The sequence below is a fragment of the Rhopalosiphum padi genome, chromosome 2 (assembly GCF_020882245.1).
Source record: "Rhopalosiphum padi isolate XX-2018 chromosome 2, ASM2088224v1, whole genome shotgun sequence".
NCBI lineage: Eukaryota > Metazoa > Arthropoda > Insecta > Hemiptera > Aphididae > Rhopalosiphum > Rhopalosiphum padi.
Genome location: NC_083598.1, coordinates 8,134,240 through 8,153,643, shown reverse-complemented (window position 1 = coordinate 8,153,643; position 19,404 = coordinate 8,134,240). Strand labels below are relative to the sequence as shown.

Genomic DNA, 19,404 nt, shown 5'->3' with positions numbered 1-19,404 from the left:
TGAACGTTTTAAAAACTTTACGCGTATCATTATACAATATTATGGTAACTCGACTCGGCCGACTTTTCTCCAAAAGGCAGAAAATAGTGGCACTTGTGGTTTTGGTTTTAAACGAAAAGAACCAAAAACCACGTGATATGTGTCAGTTTTTTTTTTTTTTTTTGAAATTAAGCCCAATTGCATAAAAAATACCGAACGGTAACTATAATTACAAGACGTTTTTAAGACAAAAGAGTATTATAGTGATGTTTGAAATTTATATTTTTAAATTTATTTTTAGTTATAACAATAGTTATGTATAACATATGTTGACTATACCAATTATTTTGGATATTTTTGTTTGATAATATTCAAATATTATTAGTGAAATATATTTAATGTAACATTATTAAAATTGAATACACAAATTTACGCTTAATTCTCAAACTAACATTAAACTTGCTTGTTTGACACGATAGATTAATAATTTTTTTTTATATTTTGACTATATCAGGAGGAAGAAGGAAGAAATTAGTTTCAAAGACAAAAGTAAAACTAGTTTTAGATTTATGATTTGACCTTGGTAATGAACATAATGAGTTTAAAAATTATTTAACACTTAGATATATAAGGTCTAGTTATACATTTTAATACTTAAAAAATTTGCTATTAATTGTTATTATATATATATAATGTATATACATTACGATGCAGCTTTCGTTTTTAATTTTATAATCTCCTATAATGATTTTAATCTGTCACAGTTGATCATTCAATTGAAATTTCAATAAAAACTCAAACAATATGACACAACATTTAGTTTAAAAGTGTATTCATGCTACCCTTGAATTTTTCCCTTTTGATTTTAAGACACATCTCTTTGATTCTAATAAAATAATTATACTTCTTGTGTCTCAATAATTTGGCTTATTTAAATTGTGGGTATCCAAGTTTGAACATCATACTTGGAAATTGTTTTCGTATTAGAAATCGTATTATATATTTAAGATTTTTATTTTCTTCTTACTTTAAAATACATAACATAGTAGGTAAGATAATATTACGTCATTCAAGTATTATATTTTTATAGCTATATCTATTATACTATATAGTCTCATATTTTCTTATTCTTTTATAGACGTTTTATATACATTTATGTAAAAACAAATTATGACGCTAAAAGTATAAAAATAATTTTTAAGACTTGCGTATTATTAAAAACTTTATAAGAAATTTAAATCATTAAAGTACGATATGGTAAGACAATTTACTATAAAATTAGTTATCATCTAGTTAAGTGGCCCAATGTGACCTATATAGTTAGTATATGTGAAATCTACCTTCAATTTTAATATTTTTTATCTATATAAAAAAAAACATCATTGATTTGTACATTGGAATGAATAAAATATATTAACTATGTAGAACAATTTTATTTATTTATTTTTAAGTTAACGAAAATACAATTTTAATGCCTCAATTAAATAATATTTATTTTACATTTTTAAAGCCGATTTAATAAATTAGATAAGTTGTAGATATACCTATTATATGCATATACTCGTATATAATTGTTAGTGATATTTTTTAATAAAACTTAATACAATGTTATTTCTAAATAATAATATGTCTAAGAAATATTCGTGGATTGTATAATGTTATTCAAGTAGGTACGTATTACAACAATGGTAGTTCGAATAATGTTTTCAGAAATATAATACTATATGTATTTTGGTATTTAATGCACAAACAATTCATTGCTAAGTATATGTTTAAAATGGACAATGGTTTAAATTTTGTGTAGAATCGTCCTTAATTTATACTTAAAATTTTTGTTTACATGAGTAAAACCTAGGTATTATTTGTGTTCATTGTTTAGATTTTTCAAATGATTTTGAATATATCATATGATATTGATAGGTACTTTTTATTTCAGCAATGTAATCAATAAATTGGTTTTTTTTTTATTATATTTATGTCTATAGGCAATATGCACGCTAAGTATTAGGTGACGTATCAAACTATTTTATAAAATTATTAATAATTATAAAGTACCTGATACATAGCGTGTCTATAAATTAAATATTATAACACAAGTAGCAATATAGGTGTAATGTTATATCGTTGGTAACGTGGTGAATAGATTGTTTGCATTTTTAAATTATTTCATAAAACGTTGATTGTTAAAACAATTTAAGTCGAAAAATATCTATACGATTAACCGTGGAATGTTTTAAGACCGTATTAGAAATATTTTTTTTATTCCCGTTATCAACATATCAGTTTAGTCTTTATTTTTAAAAATTATTATTCATATCATAATCACATAATATTTAATATAATTAACACCCCGGAGACAATATCGTATGTATATTACTTTTAATTATTCTACACTTTCTTCGATAAACAATATTTGAAAATAAATAAAGACTTTTATAAAATAGTAATGGATATGAACAAAAATGTAATTCAGTTAACTAATCTTTTAGTAATCGTATGCAGGAACATTGCTTATTCACTCACATATCCTATTGTAAAAAAAATATATTTTAAATTTAGGAAACATATTTCATTAGTAGTTTTTTTAGCATAAATGATCGTAGTTAGTTAGACTACTGTCTGTATATTATATTTTCAAATGCGGTATGGAATATAATAGGCGCCTGTTGGTTCTTATGGATGGAATGTAGTATAACATAATACTAAAAGTAAAAAATACTTAATAATTCAGATTTAATTGTGTATTATTAGTTTAAAGATAAATATATCATTGTACATACTATTATATCAAATTTCATGAATTATTGTATGTAACTATTATTTTTAAAACATTTTTTTTTTTAGATCTTTTTCTAGAAATTTATTTGAAACTGCTATATAAATAAACAGTTAAAATTTATATTGTAATATATTTTTAAATCCATACAACTATATAATAGTGATTTCATAAAATGTAACGTAATGTAGAATATCTTTACTTAATAATGGTTCGTTATTAGTTAAAACAATCTTTTGATCCAGGAATTGTGTTCATGCACAATTTACCTATTATATAAGAGAATAATATAGTGTACAGTCTTATCATGACAGTATTTGTTAATTTGAAAAAAAGTATTAATTTCGTTAATTGCAATAGTTTAAAATGAAAAATTATTTTTTCTCAATTGCATGTTTAAAATATAATTTTACAATGAAAAATAATGTAAAGTTTGAACTAATTACAGAATATGCATAATTGTATTATTATTCTCTATTATAATATTATATTGATATCATGAAAATAATGCATGCAGTATCTATGGTTATTAATTACCTATATCTATTATCCATTATCATCTGATGTTATGTGTCGTATCTTAATTTATTGTACACTACTCACTACAAGTGTTAAGTCAGAGATTAATTAGTGACTAATCACGAATTGCTATAATGATTTTTCATTTATTTTATTCTATATTCTCTTGGGTAAACCAATATTAAGAAATCAGTTATCATGTTTTATGACTTGATGAACATATTCCTTAATTGAAATGTTTATATTTTGTAAATTTAAAGTTAAATCGTAAAGTACTGATTTTATTTTAAATATTAAACACAAGAATATGGTGCGATTGATAAACCTAATGTTATTTTCATAAAGCGGATCTTGAGTTTTAAATTTTTAATTTCCGTCATGATAAATATTAGGTAACGAATTAAGACACCTCATTCGTAGACCTTGGATTTTTTTCTATGTTTATTTATGGGTTTCTTTAATTTTTGACTCGATGACGTATAGTATAATGCATTTCTGCTTACAAATATTTATATTCGAACAATAATTTTATGTAAGATATAGTAAATTGCGTTGTTTAAGTTTAACTAGAATTTACTTTTCGAATGGTTTCGTGTAGTATGATCTTGAATCTTAAACGTGTTTAATTAACTTGCTGTGGACAACGAGTTTTTTTTTGAAAATGTTATATTTGTACTGTAAATATGATTAAATAGGAAGAATTGTCCTATACATACAGGGTGTTCCGGTGCATGATAAAAACCGGACCAACCCGATTGGTCTGAAGGTCATCCCCTTAAGTTTAACATCTTAGGTAACAAGAAAACTACAATATAATATACCTCAGTTTGGGATAAGGTATCACTACAGTATACTTACCAGTGTCCAGCAGTTCACAGGTGAGATCTTTATCATAATATATCAATTTCAAAAAAGTTTTGGTGTTTTATATTAGTTACTCGTTGAATCTTTTCGTATATATCGCAGAATAATTTTACTCTTATTTCTTATTATAATATATAGTGTTTCGTTAATTACATAAAATTTTACTTAAATGCCGTTTCATTTAACGTTTGTTTTAGGTTTTTGTATTTGTTAAGTGTATCTAAATACGATTTTTTGTTTAGCATAAATCATTAAAACATCGTATTCAGATATAGCCTGCAATACAATCGGGTATGTTGAGATTAATTAATTTACCAATTATATTTAAAAAAAAAATCGTTAAATCAACTGGTTAATTATTAATTTCATTTATTGTATTATTTAATATTTTAGATTTATGAGATAAAATCTTAAAAATTAATTTTAATTTTATTCGTACACAATGATATCAATACACACTGTCTACTTTAAAGTTATTCCTATATTTCGTATTTATTTTAATTATTATGTTAAAAATCCTGTAGGGGAGATATTGGTTTTCTATCATTTTAAATTAAAAATATTTTCTAAGACATATGCACTGTAGTACTATAATATTATACTGTAGCTAATTTTAGGCCGTCAAACGTAAAATTGCAGGCTTATTATAGGTGTGATATTTTTCTGTTATGACGTGTGCACTTTATATCATAATATATTAAAATAATATTTTTTTATGTATAACATAATGTCTAAGTACAAATGCCACAAATTCATTCCATAACGAGTTTACAGATGTTCGACTTGTTCCCCGCAGTAGGATTTTTATTTTTATTTAACAATTTATATACTGTTGTAGAGTAATACTATAAATACCCCGATGTATAGCAATAAAATAAATATGATATACAATAATATGCTCTGTGTCTATCGAATCTCATAATATTTTGCTTTCGAACTTTTAGATCTTTGTGTTTTTTTTTGTTGTTGCAAAAGCGGGTTGTGTTGAATTTGTTTAAAAGATTATTATCTTATTGTTTTTTGACATTTGCGGCAGCAACTTGATTTTTGTTTATATTGCTCGGACGCATTGTGTGATTTTAATTGTATAATTCTTAATCGTGTTCCAACGGATTCCTAGTGTTCCGGCGTCCTTCCCCTTGGAGGCCAACAGGAAGTTCCGCTGGTGTTGCGTTCGCAAAATGATCCCAATCTAGTTTTCGAATCCGATAACCTCATTAAAGATTACAAAACCTGTCCGAAGATCTGCCGAGTGTATCAAACAATCACAGTCTGCTAAACGTTATTACTCGTAAATTCGTAATTTATTGATTCACAGTGGTGTATATAAAAAAAAATCGGTGTTTAAATAATAGTTGTTGACCTCTCCCTTATAATGTATTGTTTTATACCGATAAATGTTATTTAATTATATTTTAAATTTATATATTAAATATTTACTAATTTAGTTTTTTTAATAGAAGTTGATGACGATCAAAACATTTAAAACATTTTTATTTTGGTTAATAATTAAAATAAAATTGCATAAATAAAGTATTATTTGATTTTTAAATTAAATTCATTAAAAAAATATATAAAAATAATTATTTATTTTATATTTAAATTAGAAGCCTTGATAGTTCAGTAACGTTTGATGTAAATATTTCTATACAATTTTTTTGAATTATTGTGAAAGTATTTTGTCCTCGCATGATTAAATCTTCTATCATCTTCTAATCTGATGAATCGTAACATGGTATTTTCTTCTTCTGGCAATTTCGTTGATCAAGTTTATGGGGATATTCAAATTGGTTAAATTTGTTCACAAAATTATAAATATTTGTTAATATCTATTAAAAATTTTATCATCATGAAGTTATTCATAGCCGAGTGTAAGTCAAGATTTTTAAATATTTTTATTTCACTATTATAATATTTTCTTTCTTTTAATATTTAATAATTGGTCTTCTATCAACACCTATACTGACCCATCCAGCTTAAATGTATGAACGAACAACACTTTGATCCTATTATTATAATTACATATGTGACAATTATCGGAAAGTTCATGAATACAATAATATTATTAATTACACTTATTAAACTTTATGTAAACAATATTTGAAATATTTCGTCCTAAGTGGACGAGGAGGGAACCAAAAATGTAATGTAAAATGAGATGCTTATACATGTGGCGCGTGGGCGTCTCGTCGATCAGGAATTAGATATTGCAATTATATTATTACAAAACGAGATTTTTGCATACCCGTTCGTTCGAGCGTAGATGTATAAGACAATAAAAATCGCTAATTTCGTCCCATAGGTATTTAAAAATGAAAACAAGAAATACTAGTATTCTCGGTCTATCGTAGATAGTCGTGGCGATGGCGGCTGTTTGTATAATAATAATAATAATAATAATATTTATTATACACTTAGAAGATATGACCATTAATTTTGATTTTACTGCGCACATAGATTGCCCCACAGGAGCGGCATTATTCTGACTCTTGTTACATATGACGTAGTAGTATTATTCCCTACTAAGACTGGAATTTAATGCACCATGCATTTTAAATAAATTACCGAATCTTATTTTGCAATTTTTTTTAAATTTGTTGATTTAAATGGTATTTCTTTGTTCATATAATTTTTAGGGAATTTTATACGTAAAATTAAACTATAAAAAATTGTTTCAAGTTAAATGGAATTTTATAAATAATCTACTACCAACGCTAACAATTAACAATTTTAATTTATCTAATCTCGAATTTGAAATTCCATACAACTAAAAAAACCGATACGGGCTCATAGAAAACATATACTTACGTAGATACTTAATATTTTTATAATCATTATTGAATACAAATAAACTAAATTCAGATTCATAAAATTAATATTATACTTAAAATGTTTCATAGTATTATCGGAAGTTATGATACAGCTGTGTAAAAATACAAAACCATTATGTCATATCGATATAATTACGTCAAACACGATTTTTTGTCTGTATTTTTCACTTACTTTCCGACGTCTTCACGCGTCGTTTCCTCGAAAAATCGCGCGCGCCGTACACGTAATGACTGTAACTAAACGTCGGGCGAGCGGACAACATAAAATTATGATTATATATCGATCGACCGATGACGATAATAATACGATACTTAGGTAACGATTTTTTGTTCATTTTTCGAAATTATTAAGAGTAGGTTAGGTTACACGTAATTTTACACAGATATTGCATAGGCACACTAATTCTATTTACTGCCTATATATATTATACGCAATGGCGTTTGGCGTGTCGGCGGCGGAGATCGAATGGCGAAATCGGATTCGTGACACAATACTAACTTAACATGGGTACTCTTATATGTATTATGCTTGCCATCAAACATCAAACACTTGCGTCGTTTTTTTGGCATTTTTTTAAGTCACTTTTTATATTGTATACGATAGGTACACAAACGAAATTTTATCTTACGTGATTTCCTGAGTCATACCGAGTTACACCAATCGTTTTGTTTTAGAGAAAAAAACACCTCATATCAATTGAACGCCTACCCATATTATGCCTGCAATCTCGGAATAGTAGTTGGACGATTTATTCGTTTATTATTATTATTATTATTATTTTAGTATATTATGTCGCTTATAAACTACTTTGCAGTTGTACTTGCCATTTCCGCATGCGCGTAACCAGTTTTTCTTGATCGGTACACGTTACAGGGTAATCGGGAAAATGAAACAGAAAAAAATTGATCGTAATAATAATAATAATATTCACGATCGCATATAAATGCGACAATGTGTGTTTGTACAGTGCTTACGTACGTACCGAGCGCGAAGCACACAGGTCGTCGCCGCGAGTAGAAAATCGTTTGAAATTCATTTTTTTTGCTTCGTCAACCATAATATACATAATATACTTACAATCTATTCACACGCACTCAATTCGGACGATTTACAAACGAGGTGATGTACCCTATCAACATCTATACTTACAAGTTATGCCTCAGAAATACTCGTATTAGTATATGTCTTTGATTTTATTTAAAAGCGTAGTTTCTCGCCGCGTTTAATCGGTGTGATTATTAAATTCAGTTGTAAGTTTAGTGTTGTTTAAATCGATGCGACGTATTATAAAAGGTACGAAATAATAAAATATCGTCGTCGTCGACGACGATATAACATATTTACTTATTTATCAAGCGTGAAAATCACGGCAACTAGCAAACGTACGCGCGGAACGGGTTTGAGCTCCCCGACCTTGCATCCCTCGGACGGTCTTGACCCTGTGCGCAAAAACGCGACTAACCGGCTCTGGCGGTCCGGTTCGGCGGAGAGTGAATAATAATAATAATAATAATAAACGACCTGCTGCACGTAGACCGGCCGTGGAACGTTGCCCGAATAAGCCCGTCTAGTCAGTCAGTCGTCGCTCAACCGTACGCCGTCGCACTAGTCGCTACCGTCGCAGTCGCGTCGCGTCGCCCGTGTGTTGGCCGAACGTAATCAGTTGTGATATTTTACAGTAGTCGCGATCCGACTATCGATATAGACGCACGTTCACGTGTGTTCTGCACTTGTCATATTCGTATTCGTATTCGCGGACATATAATATTATATTATACCTAAACAGTAATGAATTTTTTTTACGTCTTACCGTCGTTTAAAATGACTATGATTTCGATTTCGATTTTTTTATAGTTTGAAACTATTGTTTTATAAAACTTTTTTTTTTTTTTTTATCCGCAAGGCAGGTGAATTCAAACGATATTGTAGCCGCATCATCCGCACTCCGACTTAACCATGGCGGTTGTATTAAACTCAATTCAAGGATTTTTTGACAACTATGGAGGTAAGTTAATTTTTGACTAAATTCAAAACTTTTAGTTTTATTGATTAGGTAGACTGTGTATATCGTCTGAAATGATTGGATGAAAAATTAGTTTTTTATTTATCTCTGTTTAAAAAATTAAAATTTTTTTTCCCAAAAATCGATTTTATTTAAATTTGATTTTAAGTCACAATATTGAGTCTTGTGTAATATTTGTGACTAACAAAAATAAATTATTTTCTTTACTATTAAATATTCCATCATAAAAAGTGTTGAAAGCGTTTTAATTTATCCACTGCAACCATAATAATATACTATAATTATTGCTATTTTTTTTTAAATGTATAAACTAATACGTAAATACGTTTGTTTAGAAACTTCAAACTTATATAATACAGTATATTTTATAGTTATTTATTATTACTTGCAAAAGAAAGAATATGGATGGAAATAAAATTCGATAAACATGTTTAAATAGAATAAACATAAAATAGCACATTATGTCCAAGGCTAATGTTCAAGATTTTTTTTTGTGTGACTTAATTTAAAACTCGAATGAAAATAATACGTTAATAATATAATGTAAATACAATCAATACATATTACTAATTATTAATATACATATCAATTATTTATTCTATATTTCAATAACTTAAAGGTAATTTTTTAATCGATTCCAATGTTACGCTATTAATAATTTTAACGATTTGTCTATCGATTTCATAATATACTCGATGTTCGTAACGACAATCAGGTAACCTATTTCAGCAGGGAGTTGACGAAACCATATCACATCATACGATAAATTAACGTTCTAATTTCAGTTTTTATTTTGTACGAAAATGTCGTTTGCAGATGAAAAAAAAATTACTGCCATCGCGCAAATCAAGTTTTTACGTTTCATTTATGTACAAAAAACTATCCGTTTACACGTCATATTGTGATAATAAGAATAAAATGATGTTATTAGATGGAGATTATTTATGTTTAATGTTTATACATTGTATATTCCCTGTAGACCCTCGTACCAAGGATTGGTTTTTGATGAGCAATCCTCTACCCACGGCACTGATATGCGCCACATACGTATTCACCGTCAAAATTGCAGGACCGCGAATAATGGCCAACCGCAAGCCCATGGAATTGAGAAACGTACTCATCGCTTATAATCTTTTCCAAGTCATATTCAGTTCTTGGTTGTTCTATGAGGTAAGCGTGGTTATTATTGTGATATAGAAATATCAACAAAATATAATAAAAACAATGACTGTACTTCAAAATCGTTCTTAAAATTTTTAAGACGATCATTTGTTGTTTCATATATACTTTAAAATTATGATTTTCTTCGTGCAATGAGTTTTTGATAATACATATATATTTGGGGGAATTTGCTTAACCGTTGCACGCGTAGAGAAGAATAAAGACGTTTGAAGTTATAATCACTGAATAGGAATAAAAGCGATAGAGACAAAAATTCGCAATTAGACAAATATTAACTGGTATTAATCATGGGTTAGTGAATGTTAGAAAAAAATTGGATATCATTAAATAATTAATAAAGGATTTGTGATATAAACGTGAGTCGAAGCAGTTAAAAATTTCGAACGAATTGATAGGCTCGATTGTGTTGATATGCATATTATTATTAGAGTGTTATAGAGTTGTATAAGTTTATGGTGTGAAATATGAAAAGAAAAAATATAATAAATATATTTTAAAAGTATGAACAAAAAAAGAGTGTCTGTCTTCAGTATGGTATATTGTATGTTTTTCTTATTTGAAGTTTTGTACTAAAACATTATACTTCAACATTTTTTTTAAACTTAAGTCATTTACGTTAATATGGTGAAAAGTTTACGGCTGGGAAATTTACTTGAATATTCTATCTTAATATTACGTAGTGTGTGTGTCAATAAATAACAATGATAATTTTTTCTTTTAGGTCTAGGTATATTATTATATAAAATTCATCCTCACCATAACATTTTGCTTTATATGTGATCGACGAGTGGTCTAGCGTCTTTTGTTTATTCACTGATTAACTATAAACACACTCTTACACACACACACATATATATGTATTATATATATATATATAAACACATATTTAACGTACATGAATTTATGTAATATTTAGACGCAACCACCACTTGTTTACTTTTAATTATTTCACTAAACTCTCATAACTTACTGTCATGATTTTGTAAATTAAATGTTCATTAATTGTTTTTCTATACATTTACTTGATGGGCATTGCAGTGTATGATGGGCGGCTGGTGGGGTGAATATAGTCTCAGTTGCCAACCGGTAGATTATTCGGATAAACCATCCACAGTAAGAGTAAGTTGACAAAACTGAAATGTCGAAAATTTCAGAATTTGATAAAAAAATCAGCCTCGTGTACTTGACACAAATTTTTACAGGCTGCGTTGGGATACGCCGACACAATGTAATAATTAATAATATTTAAAAAAAATGTATACAATGAAATTGAAATTAATAGTTACAATATTAGACACACAACTCTTATGTATAAATTAAACAAATGAAAAACGATTATTTGGGTAAGTATAAAAGGCGTACAATAAGCTTAGGAAAATGCATGGTTTCCGTTCAAAATTAATTTTGGATGTGAAATATAAAGAATAATTGGATACTTTACACATTTAACACTAACATATTATTATATATATCTTCTGGCTATTAAAATCATTTACATATCATAACTATAACATATTATAATAACCTATATTTTATCATATAACAATACCTAGACCAGATTTAGTTTACGACTAAGTTTTGTTTAGATTTATTTGGGACTTAATTTCTTAAGTTGTATAATATGCGAATAATATATGACGAGAATATATTATATTGTGTGAATGCTGAGGTGTTTTAGTGTTAATCATTTTTATTTAATTTTTTAAATAACATAAATTACGTGTGTTAGAAGGTTGTGAATATATTTCCTGATACACTTGTATAATGCAATCTATTGAATGCTGCTGGGTTTTGGTATATTATGTATATTTATATATGTATAAGCATAATATAGAAACACTATTATTGGTTAATGCATGCTACGAGCAGAATACATTTGGTTATTTATTTTGATGTATGTTTGTTGTATTATAAAGGACTATAAACTTGATGTTGGGGAATACAGGAAAAATTAATATTGTTCTACGATTGATGTTGAATGTTTGTATGTTTGTTTGAAAATCCTAAATGTTTAAATGTTAATATATTGAGAGGAAATGTATCACAACCCATAAGTAGGGAAAATTGGTGAACTCGATATGCTTTATAAAAATTTTAAAATGATATCCTATTAGTTTTTTTGTCGTTTAAAAATGGTGTATAATCAGTTCAGCTTAGTCAATCAATAATACACTTCTTATCAATCAACATTAATAATATTTGATAAGATAAATTCTATCGATTCGCCTAAAGTAAAAATAATTTGACTAAAAATTGGGAACATAAAGATTCATTGAAAATTATGTAGAAGGAATCTTTTATTTTGAACCAGTAAAAAAGAATTAAAAAAAATAAAACCTAACCATTTTTTTTGGGAATAAAATGGAAATTGTGCTTTACCTGACCGTTAAACTGATTTTATTAAGTTCAAAGCTTAATAATATAATATCTTTGATTAATATATTTAATAATTTATAGTTGTAAAAATTGTACATTGTATTTTATGATGGTGGTGGTGGTTTTTACAGCTTGGCATATCAGGTTGGCTGACTGGCAGGTATAATTTCCGGTGTGAGCCGGTAGATTACTCGAATCATCCAATGACCCTGCGGGTGAGTTAGCATGGCATACATTGCATCGTTTTTCAAATTTTCATTTTTTTTTTTTAACTTAAGTCATATGACAGATTCTCACTGTCATCGTAATCTTTTTTCAATTGTTTTTAGTGTAGCTTTTTTTTTTTTTTATAGTTTTTTTATACATTTTTTTTTTGTGTCAAGTTTGCGTGGTTTTTTTTTTTAAATTAGAAAACAAAAATTTACACTCTACTTTATGTATTTTACTAATACTTGTTTTATATTCTCGGATGACTATAGATGGTAAACATATGTTGGTGGTATTATTTCTCAAAATTCACAGAATTCATGGACACGGTAATTAACGTTTTTTTACTCCGTTTACACACAAGTGTAATTATAATATGAATCGATTAATAACAGCCTGAATTTTATGTGTATGTATGCAGATATTCTTTGTTCTCCGAAAAAAGGATAGGCACATTTCGACCCTGCATGTGATTCATCATGGAGTGATGCCAATGAGCGTATGGTTCGGAGTTAAGTTCACACCAGGTAACGAAAACAAACAAGATTTAAATAATATTTTACGACTATAACGACAGATTTTAATGAATTTATGATCTTAATACTTTTACCGCCGAATAAATTAGCTGACGAGTTTCGACCTCCGATGACGATGGTGATGAACAGGCTTTATCCGATTGCTATAATTATTAATATAATTGTGTGATAATAAGGTTGACAAGGATTAGCGGTGACCTTTACCGAGACCTTATGTAGCGAAACTTCCTGTTGCATATAAAATAATGTTTGCGTCCACTATCGTTATATAGTGCTTAGAAATTTCGAAAATATCTTTATAGATTTCTGTATAATATTATACTGAAACCTCCGTAGGATAACATAAACACGACTGCCTATAAACTGGCTTAGCCGTATTATTATTATACAGTTTATCCGGAAATCCGATCAAGGGCATTCTCCACAAGAGACTTAACATAACAACTATATTATATCGAATACAACTGATAATACTTTCTCAGAGCGTGGATCTTTTAAGTACTAAATAGATGTAGTCGATTTTTTGTCGTTAGCTTTTAGGAAACTATAAAAACAAAAAAAAACTACCCCTTGAAATGATTTAACTCGGTTTTTCGACTTTGTTTCAACAGGTGGTCACAGCACGTTCTTCGGATTGTTGAACACGTTTGTGCATATTATTATGTACGCATACTACTTGTTGGCTGCCCTGGGTCCCAATGTACAAAAATACTTATGGTGGAAGAAGTACTTGACCACCCTGCAAATGCTGCAATTTTTGGCTATTATGCTGCATGCATTCCAACTTCTGTTCATCGACTGCAACTACCCGAAGGCATTTGTCTGGTGGATCGGCATGCACGCTGTCATGTTCTTCTTCTTATTCAAAGAGTTCTACAAGCAACAGTACACAAAACCGTCAAAACAAGCGGTAAGTGTACAATCTATAGTTATTAAATTAAATATTTTAAACACATACGAAAAAAGCCGCCATAGCAACTATTTTTTTTAAAAACAATATTTAAAACTTTTTTATTGAAAAATCACGTGTCCGTTAGGAGAGGGATGCGAACCGTGTAACCTGTACTGTTACTACTTTTTGACGTTTATTCATTATTATTTATAAGTGTGTCGCCGATTTCGCGATATATGAAAATTACAATTGCTTATAGATATGGGTTGCGTGTGCCGAAATTGTCTTTTGTTTAAAACCATACGATCTTTTTTACGCTCGTTGACTTGGCTCGGTTATACGACGAAGACAGTATATAAATAATATGTCATAATATCGAATAAAATAATCAACTTTTTGCGATTATCGTTAATAAAAATCGCTAAGAAGCTATTGCGTCATTTATTCGAAACAAGGCAGGGCCATGTCTGACGATCGGCGATAGCGCATGGCATTCTTTTTTGTTTCAAGACCTTCTGAATACGACTTTGATGCGTCTAATCCATTCCAATACGTATAATATAAACTCGTTATACACACACACGTCGTTTAATAGTAGTTGTTTTTTATATTTTATCGTCAAATCGTTAATTATTGTCGTTTCTTTGATTATCGCCGTACCGATTTAAATATGCGAATCTTCTTTGTATAATAAAACGGATTACGAGCCGGATCCAACATACTGTTATGTATGCAAAGATCTGCTCTTTTCCACGGATATTTGTCTCACTTTTGGCAACGGATTGTACGAATACGGAGCGCGTGTCAAATGATTCGTGCGGTCGTCGTTGGTTCATAAATTAATATTATATATTCACATGTGTGTGCGCGTGATGATAATAATAGGTAATATAAATATCGTTACAACTCAAAACATGTAGTAGTAGTAGTAGTAGTAGTAGTAAAAGTGGCATTCCGCCGACGTCTGTCTGGTGTGTGGAGCCAGCCAAGGCGGTCGCCGATGGACGCGACGTGACATTGGAAAAACCCGATGCGAATTCTTAAATTCTCAAACTAGTTCGTCAGCAGGCTTGCGTCTCTCTCAATCAATACACGCACACGATAATCTATGTATTTCGATGTATATCCACAATCGATGCAGTTCGTACTCGATTTTTGTTTTAATTTTGATACGGTAGTAAATCACAATAGTAATAAGTCGTACATCTATTTTGTAATGGTCGTCGTGATTAACCCTATCATTTTTTTTCGCCTTGCATTTTTTAGGCCGGCGCTCCGTCCAAACCCTCGGTCAACGGCTCGTCCAAGTCGTCCAACGGCTACAGCAAACAATCGGACTACTACATAAACAGCAATGGTCTGTCTAGGCCTGACCTAGTACACAGGGCTACGGCCGGATCGCACTGACCGCCGCCACCGCCGCCACTGATGACGGCAAGTCACAGCAGCCGTCGAAATCGCCGCTGCCACTGCTAAACGATGGCTGCTATCGTCTTTGCCGCCAACAACAATATTGCTCAACACGCCCAAATTAATAATATTATTTGACCTGTGGACACGTCTGTGTTCCGAGCAGACATTTTTTTTTTTTTTTTAGTGGACAAATTACTCTATCCCTCTTACCCCCTCCCCTATTTCTCGCTCTCTCTCTCTCTATCTCTATCTCTCTATGTCTCTTTTTCTCCCTTTTTTATTATTAGGTATAATTATTTTTAATATTATCATATCGTATATATATATTATGTATAACGTATGTATATTATATATATATATATATATATATATATATATATATTATTTAGTATAATAACGTGACCTATTTTTGTTTCATTTGTCTTACTCCTCTGTCACCGCCGAGTCGAATCGCGCCTGGTCGTTGTTGCCACTGAGTATACGTAAGAAAGAAAACCTATTCTGCCTAAAAAAAACAAAAAAAAGAAATCTAGTGAGATTATTGTTTTTTTTCTTCATTATTATTATTATTTCGAGCAACTGGGGCTATATACATTACGATAAAAAATATATCACATAATATGTATATACGATATACGATATATATATTTTAATTTATAAGTCTGTCTATTATCGTACGTTATAGTAATAATTATTGTATACTATCGTGTTAGGTGTTGGAAATTTACAGTCCGCATATTATCGTGTGTAAAATCGTTTTTTACGCATTTTTTTTGCGTTTTGTACAAGTATTTTTTTCGTTTTAAATTTATTTAAGACACGTGAACAGATAAAAAAAAAACATTTTTTTCAGACGAAACAATTTTGATATAAAATTCAGTTGTGTTTTTCAAAATGTTTTGATGTGATACCTATGTAACGTTTGTTTTATATATTTTGTGTAATGATTTAAACCACATGTGATTATTATTATTATTATTATTATAATAATTATTTTTATTATTATTATTATTATTATTTTATTATTATTATTATTATTATTATTATTATTATTTTGTACGAAACACGGCCTCACGTGCCTTAGTATTACGGGACCAGTGTAATTACTAATAATAATTAAGAGATTATATACGCTCTCGTGTATAAGAATATTATCATGTTTACGTTACAAAAAATTGTATACTGTTTAGTGTTGTATAATATATTATTATAATAATGAAAATAAAGGTTCCCGGTATTTTTATGTGCCAGCAAATACAAACGAATCATATTATTATTATTATTTTAACGCCTCATGGTGTGGTGTTGTACGCACAATATTATTTTGAAAGAAGACACGCGCCGTATGTTATGATACATATAATGCACATAGTAAAAATAATATTATATTATATTCACTAACCGAGCTACTCTGCCTACATATTTATTACCTATTTTTGCGCGTATGTGATATAATATTATTCAACCTTGCATTATTTGAATACCTACTTTTTTTTTTTAATTTTTGTCTCTCACTCTCTCTCTCTCTCTCTCTCTCTCTCTCTCTCTCTCTCCCGTTGTTGCTTCTTCTTTCGTCAGTCGTGTGTTTTTTACGGAGTGTGTTCACAATGTTAAGAATGAAATGTTAACGTTCTGTCAATATTTATTATTCATTAATTATTATAATTTCTGTCTACTTCTGACATTTTTTCACGATATATCCGTTTCAACAGAACGCTGTTTTATTCTATTTATACACAAAAATTGTCCGTTATACCTACCTCATAGTAAATAACAACGGTACTCTAATCGTCCATTTTCATTCATTGTTTTTTTTTTTTTGGATCATGTTTGTGGTCGGGTTTAGGTCTTTAACTATCAACGAGTTTTTTAATGAAAACATTTTTTAGAGTTCATTTTACATAATTTTGTGATAGGTATAAGTACGTGTTTTGTACGCAATCAAACGAGTCATTTTTTTTCTGTTGCAAAAATGTTAATATAAACATTACAACGTACATTATATTATGTATATGCGTTATAGGGCTTTTTAATTTTTTATTATTCACAGGTGAGCGGAAGAGAGGGTGTGAGAAAATTTCTATTTTTAAGGATGCTTGAATGTTAAATAAAAGTTTGGGAACCGCTGCCTCGTAATTATCTGTGCGTTAGAAACAAGAGCAAACTATTATCCATTCAGGCGTTATCGTCATGGCACGCAAATATTTCATTATGTGCCTATAATATGTAAATGATAAACAGATTAGGTATGTGTATCGTGGTTATGATAATAATACGTGGATAATAAACTACAGAAACATATAATTTCGTGTGTAAGATTACCAAATTCGCGTGATTATTTATTATTTTTTTTAATACATACTTACCTATAATATGTATTTACCTATCTGCCTACCGTGCCCATATAGGTTTTATATGTATACAATTATACAAATAATATTATTATCGTTGTTATATTATGATTATTGTTATGCCATTACGATTACGATTATTACTATCGTTGTTATTACCATTATCATTACGATTACGATTACATACTGTTGTGCTGTGTAGTCATGCGGAATGTCGATATGTATTGTGCGATAGATAAATAAAAATGAACAATGTGCGTAAAACACTGTACGTTTGTGGATTTCGAATCGGTATTTTTTTCACAATACGCACGCGGCCGCCGAGCCAAGGCGAATCGCCTCACACATGCCATTGCGGGTATACGATACTAATATTTAATTACATGCACATAACGTATATATTGTGACATAAGCGTAGCTGCAGTTAGGTCATAAATATATATATATAAATTATACATATATATTATATAATATATATATTTATATACCTATAATATTTAGTGTGATATCAGTGTGACCGCGTGTGCTGCATTGATGCCTACGATACATGACGACCGACTTGTCCTTGAATATTTCCGTCGCCTAATTAACTTCCGGAAATGAAGTCGCGGCCCGCGGTTTGGTATAACTACCTATTACTCGCCGAGCGCGCGCGATTGTTCCGCGACGACGTTTTCCCATACTGTGCAGTCGTCGAATATATTATAATATTTGGTTACCGAGATATATCGGGGTTGTACAGGTACCTGCTACGAGTTTGAAATAATCGGTATTATTGATTGAAAGTCGTTCGGAATCAGATTTGAGACGTGTATTTTCGTTACCACTTGTAAAGGTCATCTAATTGGGATTGTATTTAAATTTGAATAAGCGAAGTGTGCAAACAGAGAGCATGATTAAAAACAAGCGTCAACGTGCGCGTATACCTATATCCTAGTTCGAGTAGAAGATTATCGCCTGCAGTCGAAATGGTATAGATATTTTGCGAAAGTATAAGACGTGTAATGCGAGAGACTTAAAATTGAATTGTCGGCGTGGACTTGGAGGAGACTTAGAAAGTCGTTCACGCACCTATATGTAGTTTGATATTATAAGTGTCTTATCAACGTTATCCTTCGCATAATTTTGCAAATGTACGGATTAACTTTTTATCGTTTCTTGGTATAACAATAATGATAACCATTGCATAGTAAATAATGTATTAATAGTAGGTATATCTATAATCGTGAACGGTTGCTTATCGGGTCACCACAGTAGCGTAGCCCGTGTATTTAATTGATGATAAGAGAAAAATTGAGTTTTTACCCCCCCCCCCCCCCCATAATGTACAAAAATGTCCTCATAACTTTACATTTTCAAATTATTTTTTACAAAAGTAATAAAATATGCTTTATAATGCGGACTATTACAATGGTGTACGATGTCTGTTGTTAGTTGACAAATAATTTTATTTC

At 29.5% G+C, this 19,404-nt stretch overlaps 1 protein-coding gene across 11 annotated transcripts in view; it reads left to right on the top strand.

Annotated features, from left to right (window-relative positions):
* Positions 1–16,864, top strand: part of LOC132923343 (elongation of very long chain fatty acids protein AAEL008004-like) — a 44,812-nt gene extending 27,948 nt beyond the window's left edge. For 2 of the 11 annotated variants that reach the window (XM_060987279.1, XM_060987274.1), the window contains exons 2-8: positions 8,874–8,975; positions 9,973–10,163; positions 12,683–12,766; positions 13,031–13,087; positions 13,180–13,285; positions 13,906–14,204; positions 15,453–16,864. In XM_060987279.1, coding sequence (XP_060843262.1) covers positions 8,927–8,975; positions 9,973–10,163; positions 12,683–12,766; positions 13,031–13,087; positions 13,180–13,285; positions 13,906–14,204; positions 15,453–15,593 — 927 coding nt within the window. In that variant the 5' untranslated portion in view covers positions 8,874–8,926 and the 3' untranslated portion in view covers positions 15,594–16,864. Of the gene's footprint in view, positions 1–4,029; positions 4,153–4,335; positions 4,430–7,945; positions 8,090–8,528; positions 8,756–8,873; positions 8,976–9,972; positions 10,164–11,213; positions 11,295–12,682; positions 12,767–13,030; positions 13,088–13,179; positions 13,286–13,905; positions 14,205–15,452 lie in introns of those variants that run through there. The other 9 variants (XM_060987276.1, XM_060987275.1, XM_060987280.1 and 6 more) reach the window with 9 other exon arrangements.
* The last annotated feature ends 2,540 nt before the right edge of the window (positions 16,865–19,404 follow it).